Source organism: Trachemys scripta, chromosome 17 (assembly GCF_013100865.1).
Source record: "Trachemys scripta elegans isolate TJP31775 chromosome 17, CAS_Tse_1.0, whole genome shotgun sequence".
NCBI lineage: Eukaryota > Metazoa > Chordata > Testudines > Emydidae > Trachemys > Trachemys scripta.
The window spans coordinates 10,016,664-10,034,469 of record NC_048314.1 but is presented as its reverse complement, the minus strand read 5'-3'; the positions used below and the strand labels follow the sequence as shown (position 1 = coordinate 10,034,469).

Here is a 17,806-nt window from a genome sequence, read left to right as displayed (position 1 = left end):
GCATGGCCAGGGCGGTGTGGCTAGTCAGAGCAGTGTGACCAGAGCAGCGTGGCCAGGGCGGCGTGGCTAGTCAGAGAAGCGTGGCCAGAGCAGCGTGGCCAGGGCGGCATGGCTAGCCAGAGCAGCATGGCCAGGGCGGTGTGGCTAGTCAGAGCAGTGTGACCAGAGCAGCGTGGCCAGGGCGGCGTGGCTAGTCAGAGAAGCGTGGCCAGAGCAGCATGCTTAGCCTATCTGAGACCCCTGGTATGTATTCAGGTCACCAGCCTGTCCCGCCGCCTGTGCCACCGCAGCTACGCTGCTATTTGCAGCACACTAGCTCAATCACAGCTAGTGCCTGTACATCTGCCCAGGCTGGAAATTGCCCCTTCAGCTGCGATCTAGATGTGCCCGTATGGTAGCGAGCCCGTCCGTGGGGATGTTACTTCTGACACAGCCAAGGATGCTATGGACTTGGACCACAGCGAAGAGAACACACAGCGCAGTCCGGATCCCACTTAAGCTGCAACAGCTTTTAAAAGAACAATTTTCACTCTCTCCCGAGAGCTGTTGGGTTTGACGTTAAGATAATAAGCTGGGCTGTGCTATTTAGGGGCCTGATCTGGCTTCAGTCCGTGGGTGCCCCGTCACTGGGTGTCTCAGACCTCCAAGGCGGCCAGGTAAGCTCCTGCACTTTGTCAAAGCCAGCCCAGGAGACGTGCGTTGCACTGCCTGGCTCTGAGTGGATAAATATGGAAAGATGCCCACTGGGAGCCGCGCGGAGGATTATGCTGGGATTTACCCGATCCCCAGCTGATAAGACGCTCTCTGTGTTTTACGCTGTAAACCTCTGATCAGGACACTCGTTGCTCAAAGCCAAAAAAAAAAAAAAAGGCCCAGGGCCTGTTTGATCAAAGATTCTTCCAAGCACAAGGGCCGTATTTTCCTGTCAGATGCTCTCCATTAGTTTTAAGTGTGAAATCAACACTCTCAGCTGTTCCCAGCCCCTCTCTGGCTAGAGAATGGAGAAAAGACAACCTCCGGATCTATTCAAAGGATGCATGCAAGCTGCTGCTGCCACCTGTTTGGGCATTTAAGAGAGGAATTACAACCTCTGTTACTTAAGGTTGGAGGTAGAGGCAGTGTACTTGCAGAAGCTAGTGGGAAGCAGCCCCCCTAGATGACAGTGGCTTTATACAGCTGCCGTGCAGCGGGACAGCTCTCCAGTGCCCTTGTGTAGATGCAGTGAGCAGGACAAGGCAGCCCCACAGACAGTAGTGCCTTTGCACAGATGCTGTGAGTCCCTGGCAGCTTTCCTTCTTTGTCCTCTTCATTATAAATTCTACTGTTCTCTTCTCGCCCACTCAAGCTGCCAGAAGTGGACGCAGCGAACTTGGACCAAACAGTTCCTTGCTCTTTTGGAGCCTTGTCCATGTACCGTCGTGGAGCTGGGGTGGCGGCTAACATTCTCTCTGCCTTCCAGATTTACCCTCTATGCCGTGGACACCCGAGGGAGGCATTCAGAGCTGAGCTCAGTCACCCTGAGAACAGCCTGCCCACTGGTGGATGACAGCAAGGCAGAAGGTAAGAGTTCAATCTCCTCATTCCCGTGCTCCCAGACCTGGGAGAGCTCTCCGGTTAATCTCTCCTTTTTCCCACTTCCCTTGTCCATTGTCCTCAGAGACATGGCTGATTGCCATGCTACCAATGATGCAGCGGAGATGAGGAGAGAGAAAAGAAAAGAAACAGTAAGGGAAGGGGAGAGAGATACTGAAGGAGACGTTGAAGTAGAGTGAGGGCTTGTCTACATGAGGACACTTGCGAAAGTTAATTGAAATTCAGTATTAAAGTGGCCTACATTCGATTTTTGCTTAATTCATTTGAATGACGGCATCGACACGGGGATTTAATTTGGTTTAACTAATCCACTTTAAAAAATTATTTGGATTCACTTTCTTGGGTGTCCCTGGGTAGACAAGCCCTGAGAGAGAAAGAACAAGGGATGAAGCTGGAATAGCCCGACTGTTCTGAACAGCAGTAAGAGAATGAAGAGCCAAACAGGGACATGCAGAGTGCATGCATGATCAAAAAGCTCACAGTCTGTCTCATGTGTGTGATCTGTTACTGCAGGGGTTTGCCACCTTTTTTCCATTTACGGACCCCTATAAAATTTTGACTAGAGGCACTGACCCCTTTGGAAATCTTAGGGTACGTCTTCACTACCCGCCGTATCGGTGGGTAGCTATCAATTTATCCGGGATCAATATATCGTGTCTTGTTAAGACGCAATATATCGATCCCCGAACGCGCTCACCGTCGACTCCGGCACTCCACCAGAGCAAGCGGCACGGTAGCGCAGTCGACGGGGGAGCCGTGGCCGTCGATCCCGCGCTGTGTGGACCCCAGGTAATTCGATCTAAGATACTTCGACTTCAGCTGCATATCTTAGATCGATCCCCTCCTGCAGTGTAGACCAGCCCTTAGACATAGTCTGCGGGCCCCAGGTTGTAAACCACTGTGTTACTGTACAAAGGGACCTGGCTTGGAGCTACAGCTGAGGGGGGTGAGGAGGGGGGAGAAGTAATACAAATGTCCAAAATTTGGAAGTTGATTTCAGTTTTCAGGGTTTGAAACAGGTCCCTTTTTGTGGTAATGATATTTTCAAAACGGTTCACTTTTTTTTATCAGAAACACAATGTACATTATTATATTTTTTTTCTTTTAATCAAAAACCCCGTATTCAGAAAACAAAATATGTTTAACAATTTGTTTCAATAAAATTATGTATCCAATATAAGTGTCGGGGAGGGGGGGGTTCTGCATCTCCCCCTCCTCCTTTCCGGGGGGGGGGAAGGCCATTTTCCCCCAACACCAAAGAAAGAAACCCTTTTTATTCAAAAAAGGTTGAGGGGCTCTGCCAGAAACCCCATCTGTAAAAAGGAGACAATGATACCAACCTCCTTTGGAAAGCACTTTGTGATCTACTAATGAAAAGTGCGAGATAAGAGCCAGGGATTATGCTCATGTTATTTTTAATGACGACTCTCTGCATTTCTGCCTAACTTGCTTTTCTTATTATTGATAATGTTCACGGGGGAAAAAAACACCCCAAATCCTCTCATATTCCCTCCCCCGCACCTACAATCCCCCCCATGGGGCCCAATTTCCCAAAGAGCTCAGCTCTCAGCATGCACACAACATTCTAAGCCCTTGTGACAAGTCAACCCTTATTTAGGTGATTCAGGGTGTGTCTTTGGAGTTAACGTGGGTGATCGGCACCTAGTTAGCCTCCCCCTGGTGAGAGCACCACATGGCAAAGCCACCCCTGAGTCATAGGTGCCGACTCTGTGGGTGCTCCAGCCCTGAAAAAAAATAGTGGGTGTTCAGCACCCACCAGCCACCTGCCAATCAGCTGTTCGGCGGCAGGCGGGAGGCACAGGAGGGAGAGGGCGGAGTGGGGGCAGAAAGAGGTGGAGCGAGGGCGGGGCACTGGGGGAGGAGGCGGAGCGGTGGTGGGAAGAGGCGGAGCAAGGGTGTGGCCTTGGGGGAAGAGGCAGAGTGGGGGCGGCGGGCAGAAGGGGGATGGAGCACACACCCAGAAAAATGAAAGTCGGCACCTGTGCCCTGAGTAACTGCACCCTCACTGCCGCTGCACGCCCCCATATGTGTGTCGCTTCGGACTTCTGGGGGCTTCTTTTGTGCTGCTGTAAACTGAACCGCTCTCTGATGCTTTCCCAGCGAACTGTGAGAGGACTTGAGGCATTGGTGGGAAAGCACTGGAGGGCTGGCAGCACTCGAGTGTTTAGCCGGTGTTCTTGCCGCAGAGTGGGCAGATGACAAGCCCGACAGAAAACAGCACCTGAGCTCTACCGCAGGCAAGCCAGAGAGCCTGCTTTGAAAACACCAGCCAACTCGCGCGAGAGGGCTCTGTATGGGGATGTTAGGGGCAACACCCAAGTAAGAGCCTGGGTTAATTCTGCAGTGAAGATGTACTCTGATGGAGAGCTGAGCTCTTGAAAATCAGGCCCATAGTGCCCAATGTTTGAGACAGCAGTTCCCTCTACAGCGGTGCTGCCCAGCTCTGGAGGTATAGGTTAGCAGTACAGGTACTTTAGGCTTTTGTGCCTGGTATTCTAGCGTCTCCTTCCCTCTGTGCATTACTATTCCCCAGCTCCCACTCAGCAGCTGCGGAGTTTTGGCTGGCTGGGGCTGGACGCAGAGGTTTAGAGAGTGCACCATTGAATGGGAGGTGGCAGGCATTGGTTGGCACAGTTGAGGTGTCAAGCCCTGATCCTGCAAAGGGTTCTGCAGGGGCAGACTCCCTGCACCCACATGGAGTTGTTGAAGTCACTGGGGCTCCGTGGGGACTCTGGGTTCCAGCCATGTGGGGCCACTAGCAGGATTGGGGCCTCAGTCTGGTACAGCTGCCCAGATAGATGGCTGTGCTCCAAAGCCAACTTCCAAGCTGCTGTGAGTGAGACAGCCACCCCAGTCCCCCAACGTCAGCCCCACTGGCTGGTTTTTCCTTCCCGCACTCCCTGTGCCTTCCATTCCCTTGTAAACTCCTCCTCCCCCTGCTCCTTTTCAGAAATAGCTGACAAAATCTACAACCTCTACAATGGCTACACCAGTGGGAAGGAGCAGCAGACTGCCTACAACACGCTGATGGAGGTCTCCGCGTCCATGCTCTTCCGAGTCCAGCACCACTACAACTCGCACTACGAGAAGTTTGGAGACTTTGTCTGGCGCAGTGAGGATGAACTGGGGCCCAGGTAGCTGTGCTTTCCCATAATCCTTTGGGGTTAGTCCATCCCACCCCATTAGAGTGGCCTAGTGTCCTACACTGCTGAGTGCATCCTGTTTAGGTGGCCTTTCAGATGACCCTGATGATCCCCTAATACCAGAGAGGTAGCGCTTTGTAAACCTCACCAACTAACCCCATCATCTGCCCTGGAGTGGGATAAAGGGGTGCAGTAATTTAGGATTGAAGTGATTGGGAGACCAGTCCTGGGAATAACAGGCAGTGCTGCAAATTAGGATCTGGGCCTAAGTGAACTGGTAAAGCTGTGTGGACCCAGTGCTATAAATTAGGACTGAGGTGAACTGTCAAAGCTGTTATAAATTAGCACTGACCCCCAGTCTTTTTTACATTGGAGAGTCTTCGTGGCAGAGACTGTTACTCCTCCAGGATTCAAATGTGCTCTGGTATTTTCAGCATTATCACGGTATACACTGATTAGATGAATGAATCAATGTGGAAGTACAGAGAGTGATGCAAATTAGGACTGAGGTGCATTGTATCAAGTGTTTGGAGAGCTAAGTACCAGAATAATAAAGGGACAGTTTACCCTAAGGATGTATCCAGAGGGATAAAGGACTCTCCCTCAATCAGCACACCCTCTAACAGCTGTAGCGTTGGTAGGTAGAAAAAGTCCAGGGGATGAAGGAGAGCAGCTCGAGCAGCAGAGCACCATACCGGGGCACTGTCAGAGGAAGCCTCTTTGGGATTTTGACAATTCAGCCTTTTTTGACTAACAAACACATTTTTTTGAAAATCCCTACCCAGCTCTATGGCGGGTGTTCTTGAGAAGTTTACCACTTAGAGCCTGTCCTGTTGTTCTGAAATCTCCGGAGTGAAAGTGGCTGTCCCACAGTGATCATCTTGGCTTGTAACATTAACTGAGGCTAAAGTGAATGCTAGAGTTGCAGCTTCATCTAAACCATGAACCCAGCTATAGCCCACCAGCCCACTACAGATGTGAAGGCCTTAAAAAGGCTCTTCCCCCCCTCCCCTTTATTTTGGAGGCACAAGACATGAGGGCTCATGTAGCTCTTGTTTATTTAAGGGGCAGGGGAGAAGGTTCACATGCAAAAACTGTCTTGACACCATGAGAGAGTGGAGATAAAACTTCCATTTGTTTACATGTCACACAACCAGCAGATTTTTTTTTTTTACTCTGTAGTTCTACCCTGGTGATATCTCCTTAGGGTTTGGTGAATGAATTATCAGCATGTGCTAGACTGTGATTTGCAGCACAATATCTCCTGACTCCCTGGTGAATTAATCCCCCCCCCCCTCTCATCTGATTGATGAAGAGACAGACAGATGAGATGTATAGTCTGTCTGTCTAATCAGCCTAATGTGACATATTGATACGTTGCCCCTCACCATGGTTACTGGGCACTTTACAAGTTATAAATACTCTTAAAGAGTTTAGATTTCTCTCCCTCCCACCCAAAACAATACAATGGCATTACAGTGGCCTGCCCAAATTCTAAATGCAGTGCGCACTAAAACCATGCTGCAAACTGAAGCATGTCCAGGCTATGGAAGAAAATGTATGTTACAAACCCGTGTTCCCTTATCCTTAATTCCATGCTGAGAATGGGGTTTAGCAGCTGGAGAACTCTGAGATTATGAAGAACAACGGTTCCAGCAGTAACACCCCCCCCCCCCCAATATCATTTTGGGGTATTTGCAAATGTATATTACTGGTGAACATGCAGGTTCGGAGAGACTGCAACTGTGGAATAGATCATACATGGAGTATGCCGTGTCAGAGCACTGGGAGAATAAGATGGGTTGTTTCCTGGACAAGGTGTCTTATTATGTGTCTTATTATGACCTTTTGGCCACCGGTCATGAGCTGCTACTATAACTCCTCACAAAGAACATTCAGCAAGTGTCATGAAGCTCCCTCAGGATTCTAGATTCGGCCAACATGCTTAGAGATGTTTTACAAATGCCATGTTGTCAGCAGTCTGTTTCAGAAATGACCTTTTCTCTGAGTGCTAGAAAGAAACAGAGAGAGAGAATTGGGAGGTACAGATGGTGGGGGGAGCAATTAACCACAATAAACACATAATACCAATAGATTATACTTTTTTTTTGCCCACCCTGCGTATTGGGCACAAGCAGGGATCCTTTCCTGACTCTATGCCACAATTTCTTGCAACAATTTACGACCCTCCTAGACATAAATCCAAGTTAGCCTGAGACTGGCCCTCCTACAGAGGTGACCTTGGTCATAATTTTTTTGATAGCTCATTAACCTCTGATGTGCAGCCACTCTCTTCCCCTCTTCTTGATGGCACTGCAAGTTGTTTCTCATTTCAAGTCGTCTCTCTCTGTACAAATCCATGGGACCGTCGGCTTTCTTTATGTTTCCCTGGTAATTCCCTCTGTTACTTGGGCATCTCTGGAAGCTGAGTGACGATGCACCTATTTGAGGGCATTATCCAGCAGGAAAATACAAGCCAGGCAAACTTGTCTCTCCATGTCCAGCAAGGAGATTTGGAAAGTGCTCTCCAGTGTGTCCTTGACGCACCGTTATACAGAAAGCAATGTCTAGAGACATCCATGGATTCCACAGTTGTCCTTCCACACAGAGGCAGGGATCTCTGGTTGAACTTTCAGCAGCCCCTCATGCATCTGAGTAACCAGCATCTCCGCGCCATGGGGAAGCTTCTAAAAATACCCCTGCTGCTTGCAAGCAGTTCTAGTCTCTTGACAAGAACGAAGGTCTGTCCTCCAGCCTCATTTCTCAGGTTGCTCTGACAGCGAGGGAGCCCCCGACAGCGGGAGAGGCGACTGAGGATTTTCCAAGGGAACATCTCGTAATGAGTTTTTAATTGACAGGCTGTTCTTGTTCCCAGGAGGTCATTCATTTTCGTACCTTGAAATGTTTATCAGATGAGCCTCGGATCCACCGTAAATGTTCACTCATAAAACTTAGTGACAAGAGGGGAGTCTATTGCCTCTGTGTAATAAATACATCATGCTGGAGTCCTCGAGAGCCCAGTTTCCATGAAAGCCACAGGTTACTGCAAACAGCTGCTCGCGAGAAGACACACTGACAACCAGATGTCTCAAACAGAAGGTTTACATTAAGGAGACATTAAAAAACTTAGCTCATAGGTGGCCCTAGACCAGGACTTGCTGTGGTCAGAGACTTGGCTTCTGGTTTGCTTCATCCTGCTAGTCTCCTCTAACAAACCCCATATAACCCCAACACACGCAAAAAGAGACGCTTTCTCCAAATTTACAGCAACAATTTGTTCCAACTGAAGAGAAGAATCTGTCTAGACCAATAAAGGCCTGATGCTACTATGCATTCGTTCGATCCTTCCTGGGCTCGTGTTGGGCAGTGATAATGCTTTATATCACAGGCTCTTCTTTTAACAACTGCCTGGATTTTGGGGGTTGTTGTGGCCATCGCGACAGTGTCTGACTCTCAGAGGGAGGTGGAGGAAATAGACATGGTTAAATTGTCCCCACCCCCGTGCTCATCAGGTCAGGATGTGACATCAGCATGGGGCTTTAAGCCCCTCCTTTTCTTAAAGCAAGGAACGGGGCCCTGCTGACAGCAGCAGCAGGAGAAGATCCTTTTAAATGCAGGCGTCTCCACCAGCAGCTGCCTTATGGTAACAGGAGGGAATATGATGTACAGATGAGAGGTTGTGATAGCCGGGCTTGGAGTGCTGGACTCTCTATCCTCCCATCTGAGAGCCTGACAGACCTGGGTCAATTATCACTTGGGTGGAAAATCTGAATTTATAGCAAAAAAACCCCACAAGAGAACAAGACAACCAGGCATTGACCTCTCCCCCACCTCCCGTCAGAGTCCTAGGGCGAGACCCTGCTCCACTCCAGCACAGCTGTTCTTCCCTGTCTGCTCTGTAATCCTGTGTTGTACTTTTCTAGTGCCTTTCATCCTAGCATGTCAAAGTGCTTTGTAAGCAGTTATCTAGGTCCCACGGCAGCCCTGGGATCAAGGTGAGTATTGTATTCCCAATGTAGATGAGCAAACTGAGACAGGGAAGGGTGAAGTGACGCACCATGCGGTGCACAACTGGTCCGGGTCAGAGCTGGAAGTAGCCAATGCAAGACACCCAGCTCTCGCACGCTCTCTGCCAGCACGGAGAATAGAACCCAGGAGTCCAAGTCTGCTACTCTAACCACTGTACCACACTCCCTTATGACAGTGCCTTTATCCATGCGTGAGCCCTTCCAACAGCCCTAGAAATCACACCTTCCCATCTCTCTTCGGGCCCCAGTAACACAAGATACAAGAGGAGAAAATGGCAGCAGAGGGCCATTACTTTTCATCCCTTCCGTCATTTTTACTGCCGCATCGACCTCTTAAATCCTTCACTTTCATGGCAAACAGGACCAGGGCCAAGCTGGCACCAAGTTTAAAACAGCTGGCCACAGAGTGCAATGTGGCAGGCGAGGAGGAGTGGAGATGGCAGCATGTGGGGACGGGGTAGGGAAGAAGCAGCTACGCTTTGGTGGCTCGGGGGCTTAGTGCAGAGCCGTATCAGCCCCGGCTGTAGCCAGCCCGGGAGTCTGACTTCTGCAGCCGTCCCCTCCTGATCCTGCCCTTTCATATGGGAATAAATTATTGTTTCTGGCAGCGACGGGGTAGCTCGGCGTTAGGAAGATTTCATTTCCAGTATTTGAAAAGGTGGTCGCTCTGGCCTGACATCCCCCCGCAGCGAGCACTTGGATGGTGGCCAGAATTTGATGGATGGCGTTAAATTGGCAGCCCAAGAACTGCTTCTGTAATTTATTACCCAGCCTTCACCAGAAGGCTTCTCTCTCTTTCTCTCCTCTCCCCCGGTCTCTTTCTCTCCTTCTTCTTCTTCTTCTTTTTTTTTAATAAAGAAAAGATGTCAGCCAAAAGTCTAACATTTAAGCATGACTTCATTAACCCCCTCAAACAAGTGAGCCACGCCAGCTCCCCCCAGGAGAGCCAAGCAACCTGGCTGTAGCTGAGGGGGTTTGTCATCGACCCAGAGATAGCAAAATCCAGGTATCCGTTTCCCTCCTGATCCTCCAGTCCAGAATGTTCCTCTGCTCCCTCCGTGTTTTCTCCTGCATGGAGCTGCTGCCTCCTCTGATTGGTCGGAGCACTTTGCAGTTGGTGCATCCCCTGGGCCATTCATCACCTGCTGCTTCCCGTGGTTACACTCCCTCAGGCTCACCAGCCATTGAGCAGAGCCAGGCACCAACGAAGCAGCTGCAGTGAGACCGAAAGATGCAACCACAAGTCTGCTGGAGAACAGAGCAAACCCACTAGTTGTCCCCAGCAGATGATAGATAGAGGGAGTGGCATGTGTTTGCCCTGTCCTGCCATAACAACATGGCCCAGGTCAGGCTGGAGGAAGCAAGCCCTGTGAGAGAGTTTTCAGTGGTGTCTAAAGGTAAAGGGATGGAGAGGGGGAAAGAGAGAAGAGGGGACATGGGAAACTGTAGAGGAGACAAGAAGGAAATGGAGGGGGAGAGAGACACAGGTGGCACGGAAGAGGGAGAGAAAAGATGAAGGAAGTGAACACAGGAGATGGAATGGAAGAGAGATGGGACAGGAGGAGGCACATTTAGGCATGTCCTGGAGATCTAGACCTTCATCTGAAGCATCTGGCGTAGGCTAGGGGCAGGATATTGGACTTGATGGACCATTGGTCTGAATCCATCCTTGGGAATCTGGGGTTTTGAAGCTCAAGGCATGACCCTATTTGCACCCATTTTGATGCAGAGCATGCCATTCATGCATTGTGCACTGCCCTAGAGCAAGTGGAGGGGACTCACTAGTGGGTAAATGCAGCTTCCCTTTATTGTAGCACGTAAGGGACAAACTCCCAGCTATTCCTGCCCATCCATTCATCCATCTCTTGTTTGGCTTCTCAGCAATAGAGCCTGCCGTGAGTGTCACCTTCCCGCCATTCTCTCCTGTTACATCCACTCCAGCAGGCAGTCCCAAGGCGAGCGGAATAACACCTGGCATCAGGTCATTACATTTACAATTTCAGCCCAGAGTTGGACCACTCCCTCTCCCCGAATCACCCAACGGGCAAAGAACACAACACAATATTACTCATACCAAGATAGCTGTGACACCTCCCTCACACACTCCGTCCTAGCTCACGCCAAACACCAGCTGTCTCCAGAGCAAGCCCAGTGTAGGTATCTGAGTGTTGATTCATCGAGTCAGGCCTGCGTCTTAGGGTCTGTCTACACTGCAGTCAATGGTGTGACTGAAGCACCTGTAGACATACCTGAGCTAGCTAGGTTGAATAATGCTAGCAATGAATCCACAGCACCAGGAGCTATACAGACCTCTGGAAGCTGGGGATAGCTCAGTGGTTTGAGCATTGGCCTGCTAAACCCAGGGTTGTGAGTTCAATCCTTGAGGGGAGCCATTAGGGGATTTAGTTAGGGATTGGTCCTGCTTTGAGCAGGGGATTGGACTAGATGACCTCCTGAGGTCCCTTCCAACCCTCATCTTCTATGACAGATTTAGACTGCAAGTAAGGCACACGTTTTTAAAAGTGCGAGAGCAATTAACCAAGGGTCATGGTGGATTCTCCATCACAACCATTTTAAAATCAAGACTGGATGTTTTTCTACAAAAGCTCCTCTAGGAATTAATTTGGAGAAGTTCTATGGCCTGTGCTGTACAGGAGGTCAAACTAGAGATGATCAAGTGGCCTTGGAATCTGTGAATCTATGTAATCCAGTGGCTAGCCCATACTGCCATGACTTCACTGCTATAGTTGTTTGAGCTAGCTAGATCAAAGCTAGCTTCGGTCATACTTCCGATTGCAGTGTAGACATATCTTCAATCTTCCAAACAAGAAAGTGTTTCCAGATGTTTGCTCCAAATAAGTTGGTCTTTTCTTTCGGTAACTACCTTTCTGTTTTCTTTCCTTTCATGCAGATAGACTGGGTAATTCCCACCAATATCTGCCTTTCCATTTCTTTGGCAAGGTTTGACTTTTGAAGCAAACGCCCGACGCACAGTCCCCTCTCCCAACACACTGTAAAGGGTTCATGAATGTTAATAGATCTTGTCTCCCTAAACTGGACAGGGAGAGCTCACAACTCTGGGCCCAGCTCACAACCCAGCTGGTTTGACTTTGACAGGAGCTCGATGGGAATGGTGTGAACTGGAAATGGCCATTGCTCTCTGACTGGAGCTGGTGAAAAAACAGAAAGCTAGTGTCACAAATAACGTTGTTTTCATTCCGATAGGTGTGAACCAGGCCCCTTTTTCTTCATTTCTTTTTTAAAATTCTATTTTTTTACTGTTATAAAAAAATTCAAAAAGTATTTTCACTATATTTTGACAAATATTTGGGAGGGGGGGAATTAGCCCCCAGAAAGAATGAAAAATGACAAAATTTGGACAGTGTTGAGAAGGGTTCATGAAATTTTTTGTTCCTTCCCCCCAAGAAAAAAGGTGGCTTTCTGACAAAAACGCGTCATTCAAAAACGTGTAACTCATTTTATATCTACCCGCTCCCATCTACATTTAATAGTGTCAGGCATGTCCTGATGCTGTGCTGAGGACCCAGTATTCAGAAGCACTGGACTCTGTCAGACACGAGTCTAAATCCTCTGCTTGCTAACACCCAGTGCAATCCACGTGGAAGTTAATGAACTCCACGCAGTGCAAGTCAGTGCAGAATATGACTCCTTGGGGTGCATTACTTCAGCTATGGGATCCTTATTGAAGACGTCAGCGTCCATAACGGGAAACCTCCAAAGTAGTTCAGCTCAACAATCTCTGTCAAAGACTGGGGGGCGGGTATGTCACTGGTGAAGTTATGCCTCTTGGAGTGCAAGGAGAGGGAGTACCTCTCTGGTAGGGTGGTGGCTACTTAACGGAATTGTATTAGCGGGAGTTGGAAGCTGTTGGTCAATGCTCCAGCAATCACATCAAATGTATATGTATGTGCCTTATATAGTAGGCTTGAATTCTCCTAGCTCAGCTTGTCCCTCATCCTTGAAACCTGAAGACATAGCCACTCCACGGAAAGTTACCATTGCAGGACACAGGTGCTCTCGCTTGGTATCCCCACCACAGGAGGAATTATTCTCAGTCTGGAAGAGGAAAGGTAGCCACTTGGCTGAGGTTTGCTGGCCTTTCATATCATCCCTCCCCAGAAACAGAGAGTCATACCTGGTTATGGAGGTTTGACTGGCCTCCAGTCACTGCTGTTTTGGCTTGTCGCTCTGCCACGCACTTCCGCACTCTTGTATGACTCACGGTGAATTCTTACTTGGGATCTCAATTAGTGAGATGCCTTGGAGAGAGCAGCCGCATCAGAAAACAGCCGTGCTCCCTCCCAAAGAATCCGGGGCTGAAGCACCAGAAAGCTTTCACAATCAAATAATCCCCATGTTTCTACCTAGCTGACTCAGAGCGCTGCCCCGACATGTCATTATTGGGAATTGACATTCCTTCGGTAACTGTAACAAACCCCCAACCCAATTCCAGAGCTTTGCTGCAGCACCAGCGGGAGAGGGAATAATCTGTGATCTTGAGACTTTCAAACCACTCAAATAAACTTTCTTTCCCCACTTTTGATTTAGCCCATTGCAGGCTCTCACTAACTACTTTATTTAGTTTTGTCTTTGGGGGTTGTGGCACGTTTCCTTCTCTGCTGTAACAGAGTTGGGTTCTTCCTAGCCTGTCCCCTTTCTGAAGACTTGATGAAATGCAGAGAGGGAGGCTGTGTGCTTGGGTTCCTTCCTTCAGTGAGGCATGAGCAGGGGGGAGGCGGGTATTCTGGAGAACTCCAGATAAGTAAGGGAAGGAGAGGGCAAGGTATCCCCATTTGACTTTTCGCTTCTCCAGTGGCTTCCTGCAGCAGGGAGTTTGAGGGTTGTGCCATGGTGATAGGTGGCTAAAGGGATGGATAGGTGGATGATGGTTTGTTCACAATAGTCCATGTTTCATTCTTAAGAATTGTGATCAACTTGTGACTTCAGTGGCGTTGCACCAGTGTAACTGAGAGGCAAATTTGGCTCCTGAGTTGAGGGAGGAAGCCCAGTTTCCAACAAGATGTTTGCTTCTCTCTGTCTCTTTCAACTAATAAACAAGGGAGCGTAGATTAAACTCTGGAGGCCCCAGGGAGTTATTGAAAGAACAGTTTTGGTTCAGGAATGCATTGCCAGACCAGTCATATATATATTTTACTCTAATTGCCAAAGATCCCAGTAAGAGTTGCTTTACTGGAGCTGCTCATACCACTCAAGCCCTAACCCCAGTGGGAATTTGCCAGTTTTGAAGCCATAGGGCGGGGCTCTTTAAACTTTCTGTGCTGTGTCAGTATTACTGAAGAGGGCAGCCTAGGTTAGATGATCCAATGCAGTTGAGAGACGTGATGAGTTGTATTGCCAGATTTTTTTTTAGAGGAGGTCACTAAACCTCCTTGTGCCTCAGTTTTCCCATCTGTACACTGGGGATAATAGTATAGATGCCATAAGCCTTAATTAATTAACATAGAATCATAGGACTGGAAGGGACCTCGAGAGATCATCTAGTCCAGTCCCCGGAATTTATGGCATGACTAAGTATTATCTAGACCAGGGGTGGGCAAACTTTTTGACCTGAGGGCCACATCTATGTATGGAAATTGTATGGTGGGCCATGAATGCTCACAAAATTAACAATTCATGTTCAAACAAGGACAACACAAGTTTGTTTCAAAATCTGCTCTATTAAAATAATTCTGTTGAACAATGCGCTGCTAGGAAATGACATTACTGAGCTGTTCGTTGATTTTGCCACACAGTTTTGCTCCTGTCTGAACACACATTGTATGCTAGCCTGGATTTGTCGGGCGTTAGCTTCCAGTCATTGGAACACATTGAGTTCTCAGAAGTCTCCTCCCACGTAGGGCCCAACAGCCAGGGCCGGCTCCAGGGTTTTGGCCGCCCCAAGCAGCCAAAAAAAAAAAAAAAAAAAGCCGCGATTGCGATCTGCGGCGGCAATTCGGCAGGAGGTCCTTCTCTCCGAGCGGGAGTGAGGGACCGTCCGCCGAATTGCCGCAGAATAGCTGGACGTGCCGCCCCTCTCCGGAGTGGCCGCCCCAAGCACCTGCTTGCCAGGCTGGTGCCTGGAGCTGGCCCTGCCAACAGCCCACAATCGAATCGCCTCTGGGTGCTAGGAAAGTCACCTAATCCAACAAGTAGCAGGCACCCGGGCTTGCATGTTCCAGGGTCTGATGGTGCATGAGGCGCATTTGGGTTGTGCAGCATGTCCTCACACCCATAACACAGGAGTGCCGGGCAGCTGGAGTGGGGCAAACCCCCGACCCCACTCCCCAGCTGGAGCTCCAGGCAGGAGCTCCGGGAGCGCCGGAGCGGGGCAATGGAGCTCGAGGGCTGGATTAAAAGGTCTGATGGGCCAGACGCGGCCCGCCGGCCGTAGTTTGCCCAGCCCTGATCTAGACCATCCCTGACAGGTTGTTGTCTAATCTGCTCCCAAAAATCTCCAATGATTCCACAACCTCCCTAGGCAATTTATCCCAATGCTTAACCAACCTGACAGTTAGGAAGTTTTTCCTAATGTCCAACCTAACTCCTCCCTTGCTAATTTAAGCCCATTGCTTCTTGTCCTATCCGCTGTATCATGTGTAAAACATTTTGAGATGCTTGCATAGTAGGTGCTATAGACATTTAATTACAGTAAAAGGGGTGTTATCCGGCCCTGCACCAACCGGAAAGCTTTATAAACCAGCATTTCTAATCTTCATAGAAAGTCCGGTTTATAGTCCAGTTGGCATGGGGCCGGCAGGCTCCCTACCTGGCTCCACGTGGCTCCCCGGAAATGGTGACAGGTCCCTTGCCCTCTCCCTGCTGCTCCTCGGCAGAGGAACAGCCATGAGAGGTTTGGAGTGCGGGAGACCATACGGGGCTGGGGACTGGGGCACGGGAGGAGTTTCGGGGTGCCGGATCCAGGGGACGCTGACCACAAGCGGCGACCTATCCCTGCTGTTCCTAGGTGGAGGTGCGGCTAGGCATCTCTGTGCACTGCTTCCGCCGCAGGCGTTGCCCCCACAGCTCCCATTGGCTGTGGTTCCCAGCCAATGGGAGCTGCGGAGCCAGCGCTCGGGACAGGGAGAGGGCAGCACACAGAGCCACCTAGCCATGCCTCCACCTAGGAACAGCAGGGATAGGTCACCACTTGCAGGGAGCCGCCTGAGATGAGCGTCCCCCAAATCCGACACCCCAAAACCACTCCTTCTCCCTAACCCCCTCCCGCATCCCCTCCTACACCCAAACTCCCTCCCTCTTAGTTAACCTGAATTTTTCACTTACCAGCATCCCCATTTCTCCAACAGGCCAGATAAAAAACCTTTTACTGTAATTAGGAATCAGTCAGAAGACAGACTCTATCGACCTGTCTAGCTACTGGCAACTGTTAACAGAACTGTTTTGTCTATGTGAGAGGACAGACCGCCCCGGCTAGAGCTGAGCGAATACTGCATTTATTTATTTATTTATTTTGGTGGTGGCCGAACCAAAACTGCTTTTTTTTTTTCTTGCCGGAATGAAAAACTGAAAAAAAAAAAATTCAGTCTGGTCGAACAAACTATTTTGGATGTTGACTCAAAACATCATCTTGAAACAAATTGTCAGTTGGAATTGACATTTTCTAAACAGAATGTCAATTTGAAGGGATTGTAACAGCTCATTTTGTAACAACTCGTGTTGAAAATGCCAAAACAAACCCTTTCCACATTTAAAAATAATCTTTTTTGTTTGCTGGGTTGGTTGGTTTTGTTTTGGGCCAAATTCAACCTGAAAAATGAATTTTTGGCAAAGTTAGTATTCGCCAAAACAATATCACCCACCTCTAGACCTGCCTCCCAGCTCCCTGGTCTAACTGCTTCCACCTTCTTGCTATGTCTCCGTCTCCTCTTCTTCATTCCAGGAAAGCTCACCTGATCTTAAGGAGGCTGGAGAAAGTTAGCAGCCACTGTTCGACCCTGCTCCGCAGTGCCTATATCCAGAGCCGCACCGACACCATGCCCTACCTGTTCTGCCGCAGCGAAGAGGTCCGGCCGGCCGGCATGGTCTGGTACAACATCCTAAAGGACACCAAAGTGACGTGCGAGGAGAAGATGGTCTCCATGCTGCGCAACATGTACGGGGAGTCCAAGGGGCGGTGAGGGACGATGTTGGCCTGGAGCTGTGGAAGGGACCTCCGAGGAGTCACGGACATGTGACAACCTGAGTAGCTGGTGGGCTTAGGGGAAGGGTGATGTTCGGATGGAGGGGACAGCGAGGCCAAAGCGGACTGTTTGACACAGGCGGTGGAGAAACGAGAAATCAGCCAGTTGGACTTTGATTTCCCTTTTTATTTTATTTTTTAAAATGAAAATACCTAATTTGACTCAGTAGCACCGTCTCTCCTTTTTAATCTTTTCTTACCGAATTTCCTGGACTACGCGCTCCAAATCTGAGAGGAGGAGAAATCCAAAAGAACCAGGTCAGGGCACAGGAGAGCGAGCTGCGCCCTCCCCTGCTAGCCTTGGAAGCGGACGAGGTGGGAAAGGGGGCCCGCTGCCTCAGCGCGTCAAGGAGCGAAGGCGAAGCCTCTCAGTTCTCGGCGGCGACACCGGGAGCTGGAAACCGAAGATCATGGAGATTAACGCCAGCCGGGCAGGTGCAAAGACATTGCAGGCAAACTGGGTTTTTTTTTAACGCTCCAAGTTTGCAGAACGGCTGCGTGCGGAGTCTTCATTTGCAGGGCTCCTGACAGGTTGTTCTGTGCATTAAAGATTCATATGAAGTCCACCTTCCCCGCCTGCTGGGTATTTTTTCCAACACCCGTTTCTGCCGTGGCCTTTTTGCAGAATGACCTGGGGAGGAAACGAGTCTCTTCAGAGCGCTGGTAAAAGAAATGCGAGTGTCGGGTACAGGATTAAGAGAAGAATCCCAGTATGTGGAACAATAAGACACTTCTCAATGCTGGATTGGGGTAGGGGTGAGAGGAGCTGAGCGTTTAAAGAGGGCGGGGAGTGCCTCTTTTTG

General features: G+C 49.5%; 1 protein-coding gene across 2 annotated transcripts in view; it reads left to right on the top strand.

The window, feature by feature from the left end:
* The window catches only part of ASTN2 (astrotactin 2), a 542,812-nt gene extending 525,243 nt beyond the window's left edge, over positions 1-17,569 (top strand). For both annotated transcript variants that reach the window (XM_034793415.1, XM_034793417.1), the window contains 3 exons: positions 1,460-1,560; positions 4,565-4,748; positions 16,704-17,569. In XM_034793415.1, coding sequence (XP_034649306.1) covers positions 1,460-1,560; positions 4,565-4,748; positions 16,704-16,941 — 523 coding nt within the window. In that variant the 3' untranslated portion in view covers positions 16,942-17,569. The remainder of the gene's footprint in view (positions 1-1,459; positions 1,561-4,564; positions 4,749-16,703) is intronic.
* Positions 17,570-17,806: the final 237 nt, after the last annotated feature.